The following is a 13693-nucleotide window of genomic DNA, read 5'->3' as shown; positions in this document are numbered from 1 at the left end:
AAGGGAACTGAAGGATACCCTCACAAGATGACAAGCGTTGATGAACAACAGTCCAACAAACAAGACGCTGATAAACATCTTCTCCTGAACATTGTGCTGCATGTCCTGCATGAGGGACGATTCAGTTCATGGAAGAGCAACATTTATACATGATCAAAGATTTAATGAAGTTATATATGCAATAAAGTGTATATAAGAAGGGAAGACTGAGAATGTGTTTTGACAGGAGCATTACATGAGAAGATGATTTCTGGTTTAATACGTTACAGAAATTCTTGAAAATGAACAATTTATACAGGCTGTCAAGCTCACTTTTGAATCCTTTTTTGAGTATCTTTTCTAAAATAGTAGAACTTTAGTTTTATAGTTTTTTTGCCTGTTGTTGTTTTTACACTGACTAAAGTCACACTGAAACTGTCAATCACAGACACTCAACAGGAAATACATTAGATTCTAGTACGGCACACTTTGCTGAAGTGCTTCAGATTGAGATCACATGGTTCAGATTGTTCCTGAATGATCTGTCATGGCCTGAGGTGTTGAGTTTTGAGAAATCCTTCGAGTTTCGAGAAAGCTCTTGTGTGTATAAACACTACTGGTCAAAAGCTTGGGGGCAGTAGGGTTTTGATTTTTTCTTCTTTTTTTTTAAAGAAATTAATACTTTTCATAATGGATGCATTAAACTGATGAAAAATGACAGTAAAGAAATAAATGCACAATCAGTGCTGGGTAGTAACTGACTACGAGTATTACATAATCTAGACTACGATCTGGATTATGTAATCAGATTCCAAAAATGATGTACTTGTAATCAGATTATATTACATTTTAAAATACAGACTACAGTTCATTTTTTACTGATTACATGATTACAAATTATTCTCACACTGGCAGTAAATATTCATAATTCATTGATTCTCCCTACTGCTTTTTTATCTTTTAAATGTTCCTTTCTATACAAGTCTACTGCTTATATTATGTTCAGAAGGTCTTGTAGCTACTGTCACACTCACTGATTTACACAAGTCATTTCACTTTATCAAGTCTTTTCGCAACACTGCATATCTAATCAGCTTCTGACCAACAGATTAATTATTATTTGAATCATCACTCAGTGAGTCATTTAGTCATGCATTACTGTCTCTTTGTCTTTTAAATACAATACAATGCAATGCATGGACTCCCTAACTGAACCTCAATGATCTAATATATTTACTTGAAGTAAGCCCTTAGATTTTAAGTTTTTAACACTGATAATAATCATAAATGTTTCTTGAGCATCAAATCAGCATATCAGAATGATTTCTGAAGGATCATGTGACACTGAAGACTGGAGTAATGATGCTGAAAATTCAGCTTTGATCACAGGAATAAATTACACTGTTTTTACTGTATTTTTGATCAAATAAACGCAGCTTTGGTGAGCAGAAGACTTCTTTCAAAACCATTAAAAAAATCTTACAGATCCCAAACTTGTTAATGTATAATGTAGCACTTTACAAAAATCCATTACTCATTACTCAATGCATTAATTAGCATTAACTAACAATGAACAATACGTTACAGTATTAGTCTTTGTAAACAATAATTAAAATACAACTTCATTATTAGTTCATATCAGCTCAGGTCCAATAAATTTAATTTTGAGTTTTAATAATGTATAAGGAAATAATTAAATATTAACTATTTGTTTTTCCATTGTTAGTTCAGGTTAACTATTGCAGTTAACCAATGTTGGAACCTTATTTTGTGTGTGTGTGTGTGTGTGTGTGTGTGTGTGTGTGTGTGTGTGTGTGTGTGTGTGTGTGTGTGTGTGTGTGTGTGTGTGTGTGTGTGTGTGTGTGTGTGTGTGTGTGTGTGTTTGTGTATAAATAATTAGATTAACAGGAAAACAATAATCATTAGACACCAGCTCAAATTTATTAAGGCTTTTCAGTTCTTTCGATGTATATAAAACATACAAATGTTGTCAGACAGCTCTGTTCTTCACTGTGTGCCACAATGTTCTTGTTATATTGAAATAATATACTATAATGGAGACACGGACACACAGGTCTGAACACCAAACCGCCTGACAGTGGCGTCTATTAATAAGAGATGAGTAACATTATTACAGGGACTGGACCATAATCTGATGGTGCAGATCTATAGTTATTGTAATATGATGCATTAACTTAACAACAAGAACATTATATATATTGTATTGGTGAGCTCTGTCAGCGTTATTCATTTATTTATCATGACAGGAGAGCAGACAGATAAGCAGAAAACACTGAATCAGCATGTAGAGCTACATGAACTGCTGACCTATTTAATCTCCCAATGTTTAAAATCTGCCACGCAGGAATTAGAAACATTAGCATTGAAATGCAAAACATGAAAATTCCACTAAACTATAATAAAAGAGTCGGAATCTCTTTAGACCATGTGCAATAGAAAAGCTCAAAAGTTTTGGTTCACAATTAAAATTCACCTGCTAAAAAACAATAGCGTGGCCGTTCCTTTTGTCACGGAGACTGGAATTATGACTAAAAATCACTACAACCTTCTTCACTCTCAGTCAGGTGAAGGTCAAGACAGTCTGCGGTCTGGTGAGGGTGAGCAGGGATTGGTTAGACGCGTCACTCTTGTTTGATGTCTCCTGTCAGTCGTCTCTTCACACGGGAGTACGGACTCAGTTCATCGTCCATGATAAAGTCATAAAGCACTTTCACCCATGACGTGTAACACGGAAGATCTTTGTAGTACTCGGCTGCGATCTTCTTCACCTGGAGGAAAGAACGAGACACGCTGTTCAAAGAAATGCTTTAGGGAGTTGCATTGGCTGCGGTTCACCATCATCTGTAGCTGATGTTCTGATGTGAAAGGTTAACTGCATTCTTTACATGTCTTTCAGTTTGAGCTCACCTGGACAGACTAGTTAATCTTTCACATCAGACTAGACTAGTCCATTAGTCAATAAAGCGGTTTGGTGATTCTTATCTCAACAATTACGGATAAGAATCCTATAAATACCTCCACTGAGAGCAATCTCTAACAGAATCAAAAAAGTCTCAAAAACTAACAAAACGTCTCCTTGCTGTTTTTTTCCAAACACATAATCATTACTTTTGCCATAAGTAAAGATTATTTATATGTCAAGGCTCATTATTGTGGTTTATTATTTCTCTGTAATGCAGAACAATGTTAGCAAAGTTACATGTAAAATTCTTTCTCAACCCACTTTCTGATGCCCCAAGTATATATTTAAAGGGGTCATATTATGCCCCTTTCACAAGATGTAAAATCCCCCACAGATCATTTATTATAGCTCGTCAAATTTGCCTCTATTTGGATGTGAGCAAAAACACGCTGTTTTTGTGTGTGTCCCTTTAAATGCAAATGAGCTCTGCTTTCCAGAAGAGGGCGGAGCTTTAACAGCTCAACAACAACAAAGCTGGAGAATCTCACACAGCCAAAATGACGAAAGTGTTCAGCCTTACATTGTTCAAACCGGAGTCGACACTGATGGAGAGACTCAGGAAGAAGTTACAACTTTTAGACGTTTCTGAATGGTTAGTGGATAAATTGATGTAGTTGCTGTGGAGTTGATTCAACTCATCCACTAGCATGTGCCGTCATGTTCATCTTTTGTGTTGAATTGACCCTCGTTTGGTGTAAAATGACGGCATGACAACAACACTCGACTACAACAACTCTTCCTCTTCTCTAAAGCAGCCCAACATGGCCACACCCCCTTTGTTGTGTTCTCGGGGGCGGGGTTTATGTAAATTTTAGAGTTAGTGATGTCACCGACCCAGGAAGAAGCTTGTTGTAGTCCCTACCAGCCGTTTGTTGTGTTTAACTAAAGTTAAAAAAAAAAAACTAAGTAATTCAATTAAAATCATAAAATGTACATGACATGCAAGAAAAAAAATGTAAATCATGTGCACAATTTACTTTTTCGTTCCCTTGATTAATAAATCATGTGCATGGTTTATAAATAGAGGCAACAAATTGGTAAATCGATTTAGCCTACTATTTTTTCCTCCATGTTATCCCAGGTGAAAAAAAAATGTACACTTCTATAATGTACTTAAAGTGCTCTACAGTACATTTGAACCCATAGTGTACTACAAGTGGTAACTAAATATATTATTTAAATACAGAGTACATTAAAGCACATTTTAGTTCAAATTCATGCTGTCTCAAAATAGCACAGTTGAGTACACTTAGATGTTCTTAAGATGATCTTAATAAAGAAGAATTTTTAGTATATTAAGTACAAAAATTGTGTGCAAAAAAAAGAGCACTTTAAGTATGTTATAGAAGTGTACTTTTTTCCACCTGGGATGTCTGGGGCTCTGCATAAAAGTGTGACTAGTCAACTAATGGCTTAAACCATGGGTGTCCAATCCTGCTCCTAGAGGACCACTGTCCTGTAGAGTTTAGCTCCAACTTGCCTCAACCTGCCTGGAAGTCTCTAGTATCCTTAGTAAGATCTTAATTAGCCGGTTAAGGTGTTTAATTGGGTTTGGAGCTGAACTCTGCAGGATAGTGGTTTAAATTAATGACTACCCATCGACTAGAAATATATTATTAGTAATATTCATGATAACAGGAATTAAATTCAGGGCGGCAGTCCAAATCAGTCAATCATACGGGCAAAAGTTCATTTCAACACACTTCCTGAGGACTTCCCCCAATGGTTGGCCACTAGTTGGAAAAACAGATCCCTGGTTGAGCAGCAGTGTTGGGCTGGTCGGTTTGCTCGAACAATTAATGTTTTGATAGCGCCACAGTGTTACATTTTTCAGGGACATAAATCTGCACATCTAGTTTGCCTTTCTACATTAAGCTGGCACAGGAGGAAGTATCCTACCATTCATTATTTCGTCTTTAACATTCGTAGTGTGTTCTACATCATTTTGAATTCAAGAATTGTTTTAGCCTGTTTTAACATGGTTGAGGTGAGTCAAGACAAGTCAGCAGGCCTTCAGTGCTTCTCCAACTTACTGAAGCACCAGTTTGACTTCAGCTCCGCTTCTATTGACGTGTGCAGTGGCTATTTTATTTGCTTTAGCTCCAGGCTGTTTGGCCATTTCCAAACTCAACTTTAAGTGTTTGCAAGAACAACAGCAAGTTTTCTATTCAATGTTCTTTAGGGCATTTTAAAAATGGTTAAATAAGGATGGATTTTCAGGTATCGATAAACTATTTATGATTTTATACAAATTATAGACCATTTAATTTTTGGATTGAATGTTGCTCATAGTATAAATGGATCTTCATAATTAATAAACATTTAGCTACCATTATATTTTAGAAAAAAAGGCTCTCTCATAAGGGGATTTTCACACTTGGGGGTCATCAAAAAGTTTCAACAAATAATTATTTAACTACTGAAATGGACTGATCTGGCTTTGCAAACATGAAGCGGAATAACTCCTCTTACCATCGGCAGTCGGCGTCCTGGAATGCTAGGGAAGTCATGGTGCTCGTTGTGGTACCCGACGTTGAAAGTCAGCAGGTTGAGGGATCCATAGTAAGAGTAGGTCTCATGGCCTTTGAGGAACATGTAATGCTCTGCAATGAAGTGTCCTGAGATGGGATGGAGACCCATTCCTAACAAGGAGCCCATCAGCATATAGACCAAGGGCTTGGCACCCCAGACCCAATAGAGAAGAGCGTTGAACGCGAGCTGTACGGCCGTGTTAATGATCTCTAGTTGACTGATGGGTTTGGGGTTGATGTAGAGGGGACGGATGGCGTAGAACAGCGGCTGGAACATTATCCAGATGAGTTTGCGCAAACGGGTGCAAAAGAACCACCCCTCGAAGTCAGTGGGGATGTCAACGTCTACGCCATCTCCACCTAAGTAGCGATGGTGGTCCAGGTGGTAGCGTTTAAACGATGCTGAGTAAGGCAACCCAATGGGCAGATTGGCAAAAATGGCAAACCAGCGGTTCCATTTGGCGCGGTTGTTGCCGAAAGCGGTATTGTGAGAGATCTCGTGAATTGCTAGTGTCATTGAATGGTTTATGCAACTCCCAAATCCATATGTCCAGAACAAGACCCATTTCCAGGGCAAGTCCTTCACCAAAAAGAAGGCCAAAAACTGAACGGCAACCATCATACAGACTATCCATTTCAGTCTGGGGTCAGGTCCCATCAGAGACTTGATCTCTGGGTATTTAGCTGCCAAAAAAAGACAACAAATTGTTAAACTGAAACAGACTGATGTGGAAGATAAGTTCATTCAAATTATGTCTATATCCATAATGCAACTCGACACCAACAGGATCTGGAACAGTGGCTCGTGTGTCTCTGGTCTCTGACATCGACTCATCTTGTTAGTATGCTTTATATGGTAAAACCTGAAGCCTATGTCATTTGCCTAAAGCTCCCAAGAAAACACAATTCAAAACACACATTAGAATTTAAATGTGTGCAATTTTCATCTAATGCATTTGATAATGCAAGCCATGACGGCTCTGAGGTGAGGGCGCTAGGATATTCCAGTGTTTATATGACATCAAGTAGTATGGCAGAAGTACTGACAGTCCTAGACATGTCTGGATCAAGCATGCTGCACTGTTAGCAATAACCGGGCTACATGTCAGCACAAGTATGCATACTGGAAGGAACATCCCCAACGCAGACAAACATGAATTCGCATGAAGAGTCAATCTCACAGGGAGGACGATGTGTTGTTTGAACAGTACTGTGTGTTGTGTGCAGATCTCCATTAGCATCTAGACACCAATGAGAATGAGCAGGAGAAATAATCACACTGAATATTTAGCCAAGTGGGTTTCACTTAAAATTATAGTAATATGTTAAATTTTATTATGCAGCTTTATTCTTCAGTCATAAATGGTGTTTGCATCATGTGCCAGAATCTATAAGCGTTTTTTCCACTGTGTGGTATGACTCGGCTTGGCGCGACTTGGCTCGGTTTCCACTTCAGTTTAGTACCACTTCAAAGTCGTTAAAAACAGCTGTGCCAACAAATGCGGTGGCTGTTGCTGACTATTTAAATCTAGCGGGTTTAGCGTCTCGCATCACAAATCTAATGATGCAAGTGACGAAGGAAGTGACGATTCTCTCAGACCAATCAGTGGTCTGCAGTGTTTACACGTCACATTTTAGTATCGGTACGGCTCACTTGGAACCTTAACCGAGGTGATACTAAAAATGTACCAGGTACTAAGTACTGTTCACAGTGTGCCCCTTATTTAAAGGGCGGTTACACTGCACTTTTCGTTCCACTGACTTCCATTCAAACACATGTGAATGTGTCAGACCGGAAACGCAAGCTCATGCAAAAACAATTTTTTCGCATTTCGCTGCGTTCCAAAGTTAAAGTTTGGTGAACTCTGACCTGCGAATTCGCATCACGTGAAGACGTGCGACCAGTTTATTTTGCTGTAGCCTACAGATGAAGTTAATACACTTAAAAGTCCAGTTATGGACAACAAAACATTTTGAAGTTTTTCAACGTCGAATCTGTTGTTGTCAGTTTCTGGCCTACTAGTGATGTGAAATATGAGCAGGAGTTTACACAGGGTGATTATTTTGACTTTATTTTGTATTTGAGGTGTGCGTCATGGACGCAGCATCTGTCAAATATAGGTGAGGCGCCGTAACGCGCCACAGACACATGCAGTGTAAACAAGGGGTGACTCAATTTTGGGCAGTTTTTTTCCAATATTATATTTTTACTATATTTATGCAGCAAATCAGAATCAATGAAATTACTGAATATAATTGAATTGAGTGTTAATAATTTTCAGTTTTGTTCAAAGTAATTAAATGAACAGTTTTTCAATAAAGGAAGAATATGTAAAAGTATGATAGTTGGGGCTAAAGGCACAATAATTGACATGATAATAAATAGCTGGATGACTTTTCCATTTATTGACATAAGATAAGATTCAGAAGGTTAAGATCATTTATTAAGTTGGGTGTCCAACTAAGATAATGACCATAATTGTAAAGAAACAATCATATTGCAAAATATTATATTAATTATATTGCGTAATAATAATGGGTAAATCTATATTAAATGATTATGGGATCATTTGTATTAATACAGGATTGGTAGGCATCACCTCGTATAGCTATAGGATTTATACCACTTTTATGACTTAATTTTCGAAAAAATGTGTTGATCTATCAGGGTTGAATAAACACACATTGTTCTGCAGTGGGAGTAGTGAGCGGCACATTTTCCTTTAGGTGTGCCTTAAGGACTCGTTGTACCCTACAATTAAAAAGCTACAGAATCATTTACCAGATCAGTGTGTGTGTGTGTGTGTGTGTGTGTGTGTGTGTGTGTGTGTGTGTGTGTGTGTGTGTGTGTGTGTGTGTGTGTGTGTGTGTGTGTGAGTGCATGATGAATAAATCATGAATTAGCAACAGCAGGCCTTCATGAATTGGCTATTAAAGGGATAGTTCACCCAAAAATGAAAATTATCCCATGATTTACTCTCCCTCAAGCCATCCTATAGGTGTATATGACTATATTCTACCTTCAGTATATCATGTTAGTTTACATTCAGTACTAGGTAAAAGTTTGTCTTGACAAGAGAAAGTGTGAATTAGTTTTAACAGCGAGGGGTTTGATTGACAGACAGAGTCATGATCTAAAGCCAACATAATGAATGGAGTCAGAAACAGCATTAGCTAACTTTCCTCATGTGACCATCAGCTTATGAAACCAGTTAGCGGCTAATAATCTTCATAAAATAGGACACGGTTTGACTAATTAGTTAGCTGTCACAGCTTCATGTGTAATAAGATTACCCTACAAACATCACACAAATAAATTAAATAAATTCCTTATTTATCAAGTAACGTGTTATTATAGAGGCCAAGCATATATTTCCTGTAGTGTAGCATGTCGGGAGCGGCCCTCACATAACGGTCGAGCTCTTATTTCATCTCCACACACGATAATAATGAGTTATAGAGAGCAAACACTTCAAACATACAGATTCTTTAATTACAAACACAACTTTCACATCAACTACAGCACGGAAAATAAGACAAATAACCGTTTGAGTTTTCTCAGGAGATCATTTTACATCACAAAACAATCGAGTTGCTGCTAAAACAGCGCGTCAATCAGTAAACACGATCAAAACCACGCTAATGTGAACAAGAAGCGATATATAGTTTATGTTTTACTAGTCAGTGATCGTGTCGGAGAAAATGGGACTCACCCAGAATCTCTTTCCTTCGGTCTGCGTGAGGCTGGTCTGAATAAACCCACTCGAAATCCTCACGAGCTACGCGATTCCCCATATTTACGCTGGTTCGGTTGTTTCAGTGTTTCTGCACGGGAGGTGAATGTCGGAGCAGCGGTTATTTCTCGCGGGTCTAACAGCAGCGACTGTCCCACATCCTTCCCTTTATCACTCAACCCTCCTTGCCGAACCAAGAAGATCTTTCGATTTCTAGGCGCTGACGCGGAGGGCGGAGTCTTCAGGGGGCGGAGTCTTCGGAGGGCGTCACTCCCTCTCTTCCCGTAAGAGAACGCCAGCTCTGGCTACGTCAACTTTAACAAAACCGTTATGGTGCCGTTTTCTGAGGCATTTTCAGCAGTATCCTGTTTTCCCATGTGTACCACAAAAAAAAAAAAAAAAAAAAAAAAAAAATGCTTCGGTAAAATCTCAAATTTGTGACATAAAAAGTCAAAATTATGATGTACTAAATCATAATTGTAACTTTAAATGTCAATTTTGACAATAAAAAGTTTTAAATAATTATATCACAATTTACTTTTAAATCATAGTGTTGACTTTTTGTCATAATTATTACTTTTAAAGTCATAATTTCATACTTTTCATCTCATAATTCTGACTTTCATCTTATAAATATGACTTAGTATGTTGAAACTTTCTTTGTGTGTGAATTGTTTTTATTAAATAATCAGCTAATTACAAAAAAAGGATACAAAATACAATTTAATATACAACCACCCACCACATAACTTACACTTTTTATGTAATTTTGACAATAAAAAGTGACACGTCATACATTGACATTTGACATACTATTGTCACAATTTTCACGTTTTTGTCATAAGTACTTTTAAGATCTATGTAATTTTGACAATAAAAAGTTGAAAATGAGAAAAATCGACATACTATTGTGACAATTTCCACTTATTTCATAATTAATAATTATGACTTTTAAGTCATAATGTTGACTTTTTGCCGTAATTATTACTTTTAAGTTATAATTTGATACTTTTCATCTCATACTTCTTAGTATGGTTAGGGTTAGTATGTCATAAAATCAACCTATTTTATTTTTTTTCTATTGAATAATCAGTTACAATACAAAAAGGATACAACATACAGTTTAATATACAACACCACATAACTTGATTTACAAAAGCATGATTTTTTTTTTTCTTGTAATTTCTTGGAAATTATTTTCTTTGATTTCAACAGAATTTATTTTCTTTCAAAGACTTTTATCCTCAGTAAATAGTTGACAAATCCAGTTGCACTGATGTATGTGTTCACAAATTGTTTTTACTATCTTTTTATTTGACCATGTACACTTTTATTATCTATAGAGCTAAACTCACTTCCAGTAATTTGTCTCTCTGGAGTGGTGTAGCCACGATTGATGAAAACAGGTAAGATATTTTATATTAAAATAGCTCCAGAACTACTTTGGACTTATTATTGTGTTGTTACTTTTTGAGAAACTATTATTGAGAAATGTTGTGAAATGATTAGGATAAGACTGCATAATATTTGACGGCTAAGATTAAATCTATAAATAACCAGAGAATCGCACAATAACATACTGTAGTCAAATAGTTATGAAACTAGTTGGCTTCTATTAATCATTAAAAAGGGAATGCAGTTTAACTTGTTTGCTGGTATGGCTTCATGTGTCATGAGATTAAATTCTATAGTACAAAAAATATATAATAAAATTCAGCAAGTGACTGAGGTCATGTGAAGTATTTTTACTCAAAAAAATGAAAACAAATTATGCAATAATGTGCTGATTAAAAACCACACAGGCTGCAAAATATAATCAATGCAAAAGCTTCATAAAATCACTGAAAAGACATAAGTGAGTGCAAGTGAACAAAACTCTTTCTGATGTTTCTACAGTGTTTACAGTGCTCTTTGTTGAAGTTAGTTTAAAAATACAACTTTGCATTTTTTTGCATCTCAGGTCCATTAAATAATACAGTTACAACTTTTGATTCTAATAAAGTGTTATTTAATGTTAAAATTAAGATTAATAAATGCTTTAGAAGTATTTTTCATTGTCAGATTATGTTAACTAATGAATTATCTAATGTTAAATAATGGAGCCTTACTGTAAGGTGTGACTGAACAATAAAGAAACAGAACATATTAAAACAATATCGAGGGCATGTTACAGTCCAAATTAAAATATAAAAATGTTTAAGTTTGAAAATAAATAGCCTTACGTCTTTATTAATTTGGTGCTGTGACCAACACAATAGCGAATACAAGCTGTTTATAACATTTATACTGTAGTAGCTGTAGCGCAGTTGCTTTGTTTACAGGAGTTAACGGGGTAACCACTGCATTTCTGCTGTTCCATCAGCTCCATCTGCTGTCAGAGTGTGAAAGTGCATTTTCATTCAGCGCATCTCCTTCACTAGTTCAGCCATGCGCTGCTCATGCACATTGGGCTTGAATACATCAGCAGGCTGCCTCTTTAATGAAGCATACAGCTGTGTTGTGCTTTTAAGTGGTTGATGGGTAAAGTATTCTTAAAATGCATTCTAAAAATTAGAAGAATTCATAATAAATTATTCATTATCATGATATATTGTATTACAGTATACCGGCACGTCTAATGAGAATCGATCCATAAATTGAGATGCATCGATTTATTGTCCTAACCCTACTGACCAATCAGTGTCGGTGTGCACCATATCCATTTAAAATGTGCTCCCTGCAGGAAAATCCTTGTGCCTTCTTTAAGTTGGTGGAGCAAAATTATGACATCAGGAACAGGAACTTTTGGCCATTAAGCAGGCACTAGAGGAGTGAGGTTCCAGCCATCCTTTTCAAGTAGTGACTGATTATCAGAATCTTGAGTATCTCAGAAAGGCATGGTGGTTGAACCCTTCACTAGGCCAGTGGGTATTCTGCCTTATCATCCTGGGTCAAAGAACATCAAAGCTGATGTGCTCACCCGGCTCTTATCCCTAATATCATTCTTCCACCTTTCATCATTGCCAGTCCCATCCAATGGACCTGCATTCAAAAAAATGCTGTTTCAAACCATGTTTGGGTTAAATATGGACAAACCCAACCTTTGGTTAATATATATATTTTTTTAAACCCAATGGTTGGGTTTGTCCATATTTGACCCAAACATGGTTTGAAACAGCCCCAGCATTTTTTAGTGCTGGACGATGAAATCGCAAAAGCAAACAAAGCCAACCCTGTTCTGCCAGAATGCACCTATGTTGCAGCACAACTTCATCATACCCTCCTTGATCCTCTTCATTCCTCTCTGGGATCAGGGTACCCTGGCGTCACTCACACCCTCTCACACTTCTTCGACCACTACTGGCCCCGTATGTCCCAGGACATCCATTGCTTTGTTCAAGCATGCCCCAACTCTGCCATGCCCAAATCCTCTTGATATCTTTATGATAGAAACTCCTGCCTCTGTCCCTTCCTTGTCGCCCCTGGTCACACCTACCTACGATTGGATTTTGTGTTATGCCAAGTACACAGTGTATGATTTGGACAGGCAAAAGATGACCAGTCATGGGGATTTCTGTAGTCGTGGCTCCTAAAAGGTGGTCCTACTTCGTGCAATGAGAGAGGTTCAAAGATGGGCTTGCAATTGACTAGCCAATAAAAATTCAACGTAAAATGGCGTATTGATCAATGCGACATGATGTTTTAAAACTTAAAACTACAGCCCTCCAGCTCCATTGCAAAACTGGCATGCCAAGTTGGCCTCTTTTCCCTAGCCATGACCGCATCCATATTCTCCTCTTTCACTTCCTCCTATTTTTTTCATTGTTTGATTTGATTTGATTTGATTTATTGATTTATAAAGCACTATTAAAACAACAGAGCGTTGACCAAAGTGCTGTACAATGCAAAAATTCTACATAAAATAAAACATAACCTCTAAGACAGTACACACGCACAAAAGCCAATGCCTCAACACACTGCAGACTCAAAAGCTAAACTAAAAAGATGAGCCTTCAAACGTCTTTTAAAAATGCTTAGAGTAGAGGATACTCTAATATGAGATGGTAAACTATTCCATCTCTTTGGTGCTGCCACTGCGAAGGCCCGATCACCCCTCCGATTGTATCTCGTCCTCTGAATAATTAAAACAGACTGATCAGAAGATCTTAAAGACCTGGAAGGCTTATGCACCTGTAAAATCTCTGACAAGTACAAGGGAGCTATTCCATTCAGGCACTTATAAACAAAAATCAGGAGCTTAAAATCAATCCTATACTGGACAGGCAACCAACCCAAAGAGGATAAAATAGGAGAAATATGGTCCCATTTGCGTGTCCTCGTCAAGAGCCTAGCAGCAGCATTTTGGACTAATTGCAACCGGTTCAATGCCTTTTGACAAACACCTACATACAAAGAGCTGCAATAGTCAAGTCGTGTGAACACAAAAGCATGGATCACCTTCTCACAGTCATCAAAAGAAAGAAAAG

The 13693-nt window shown here is 37.2% G+C and overlaps 1 protein-coding gene across 1 annotated transcript; it reads right to left on the bottom strand.

Moving 5' to 3' along the window:
* Positions 1–1890: 1890 nt before the first annotated feature.
* degs1 (delta(4)-desaturase, sphingolipid 1) lies at positions 1891–9428 on the bottom strand. The gene is made up of 3 exons (XM_067386897.1): positions 9207–9428; positions 5435–6177; positions 1891–2768 (listed from the first exon to the last, which is right to left on the bottom strand). Exons 1-3 carry the CDS (start codon positions 9286–9288, stop codon positions 2622–2624), a joined length of 972 nt encoding a protein of 323 aa, XP_067242998.1. The 5' UTR covers positions 9289–9428; the 3' UTR covers positions 1891–2621.
* Positions 9429–13693: the final 4265 nt, after the last annotated feature.

Source organism: Chanodichthys erythropterus, chromosome 5 (genome assembly GCF_024489055.1).
Source record: "Chanodichthys erythropterus isolate Z2021 chromosome 5, ASM2448905v1, whole genome shotgun sequence".
NCBI lineage: Eukaryota > Metazoa > Chordata > Actinopteri > Cypriniformes > Xenocyprididae > Chanodichthys > Chanodichthys erythropterus.
Note: the sequence above shows the minus strand (reverse complement) of the source record. Positions and strands in the feature narration are given on the sequence as shown.

Coding starts and splice junctions, on each gene's coding strand:
- degs1 (XM_067386897.1), bottom strand. CDS start 9,288: ATGGGGAATCGCGTAGCTCGTGAGGATTTCGAGTGGGTTTATTCAGAC. Junction 6,178..9,206: donor CCGAAGGAAAGAGATTCTGG/GTGAGTCCCATT, acceptor TTTTTTTGGCAG/CTAAATACCCAGAGATCAAG. Junction 2,769..5,434: donor CAGGACGCCGACTGCCGATG/GTAAGAGGAGTT, acceptor TCTTTCCTCCAG/GTGAAGAAGATCGCAGCCGA.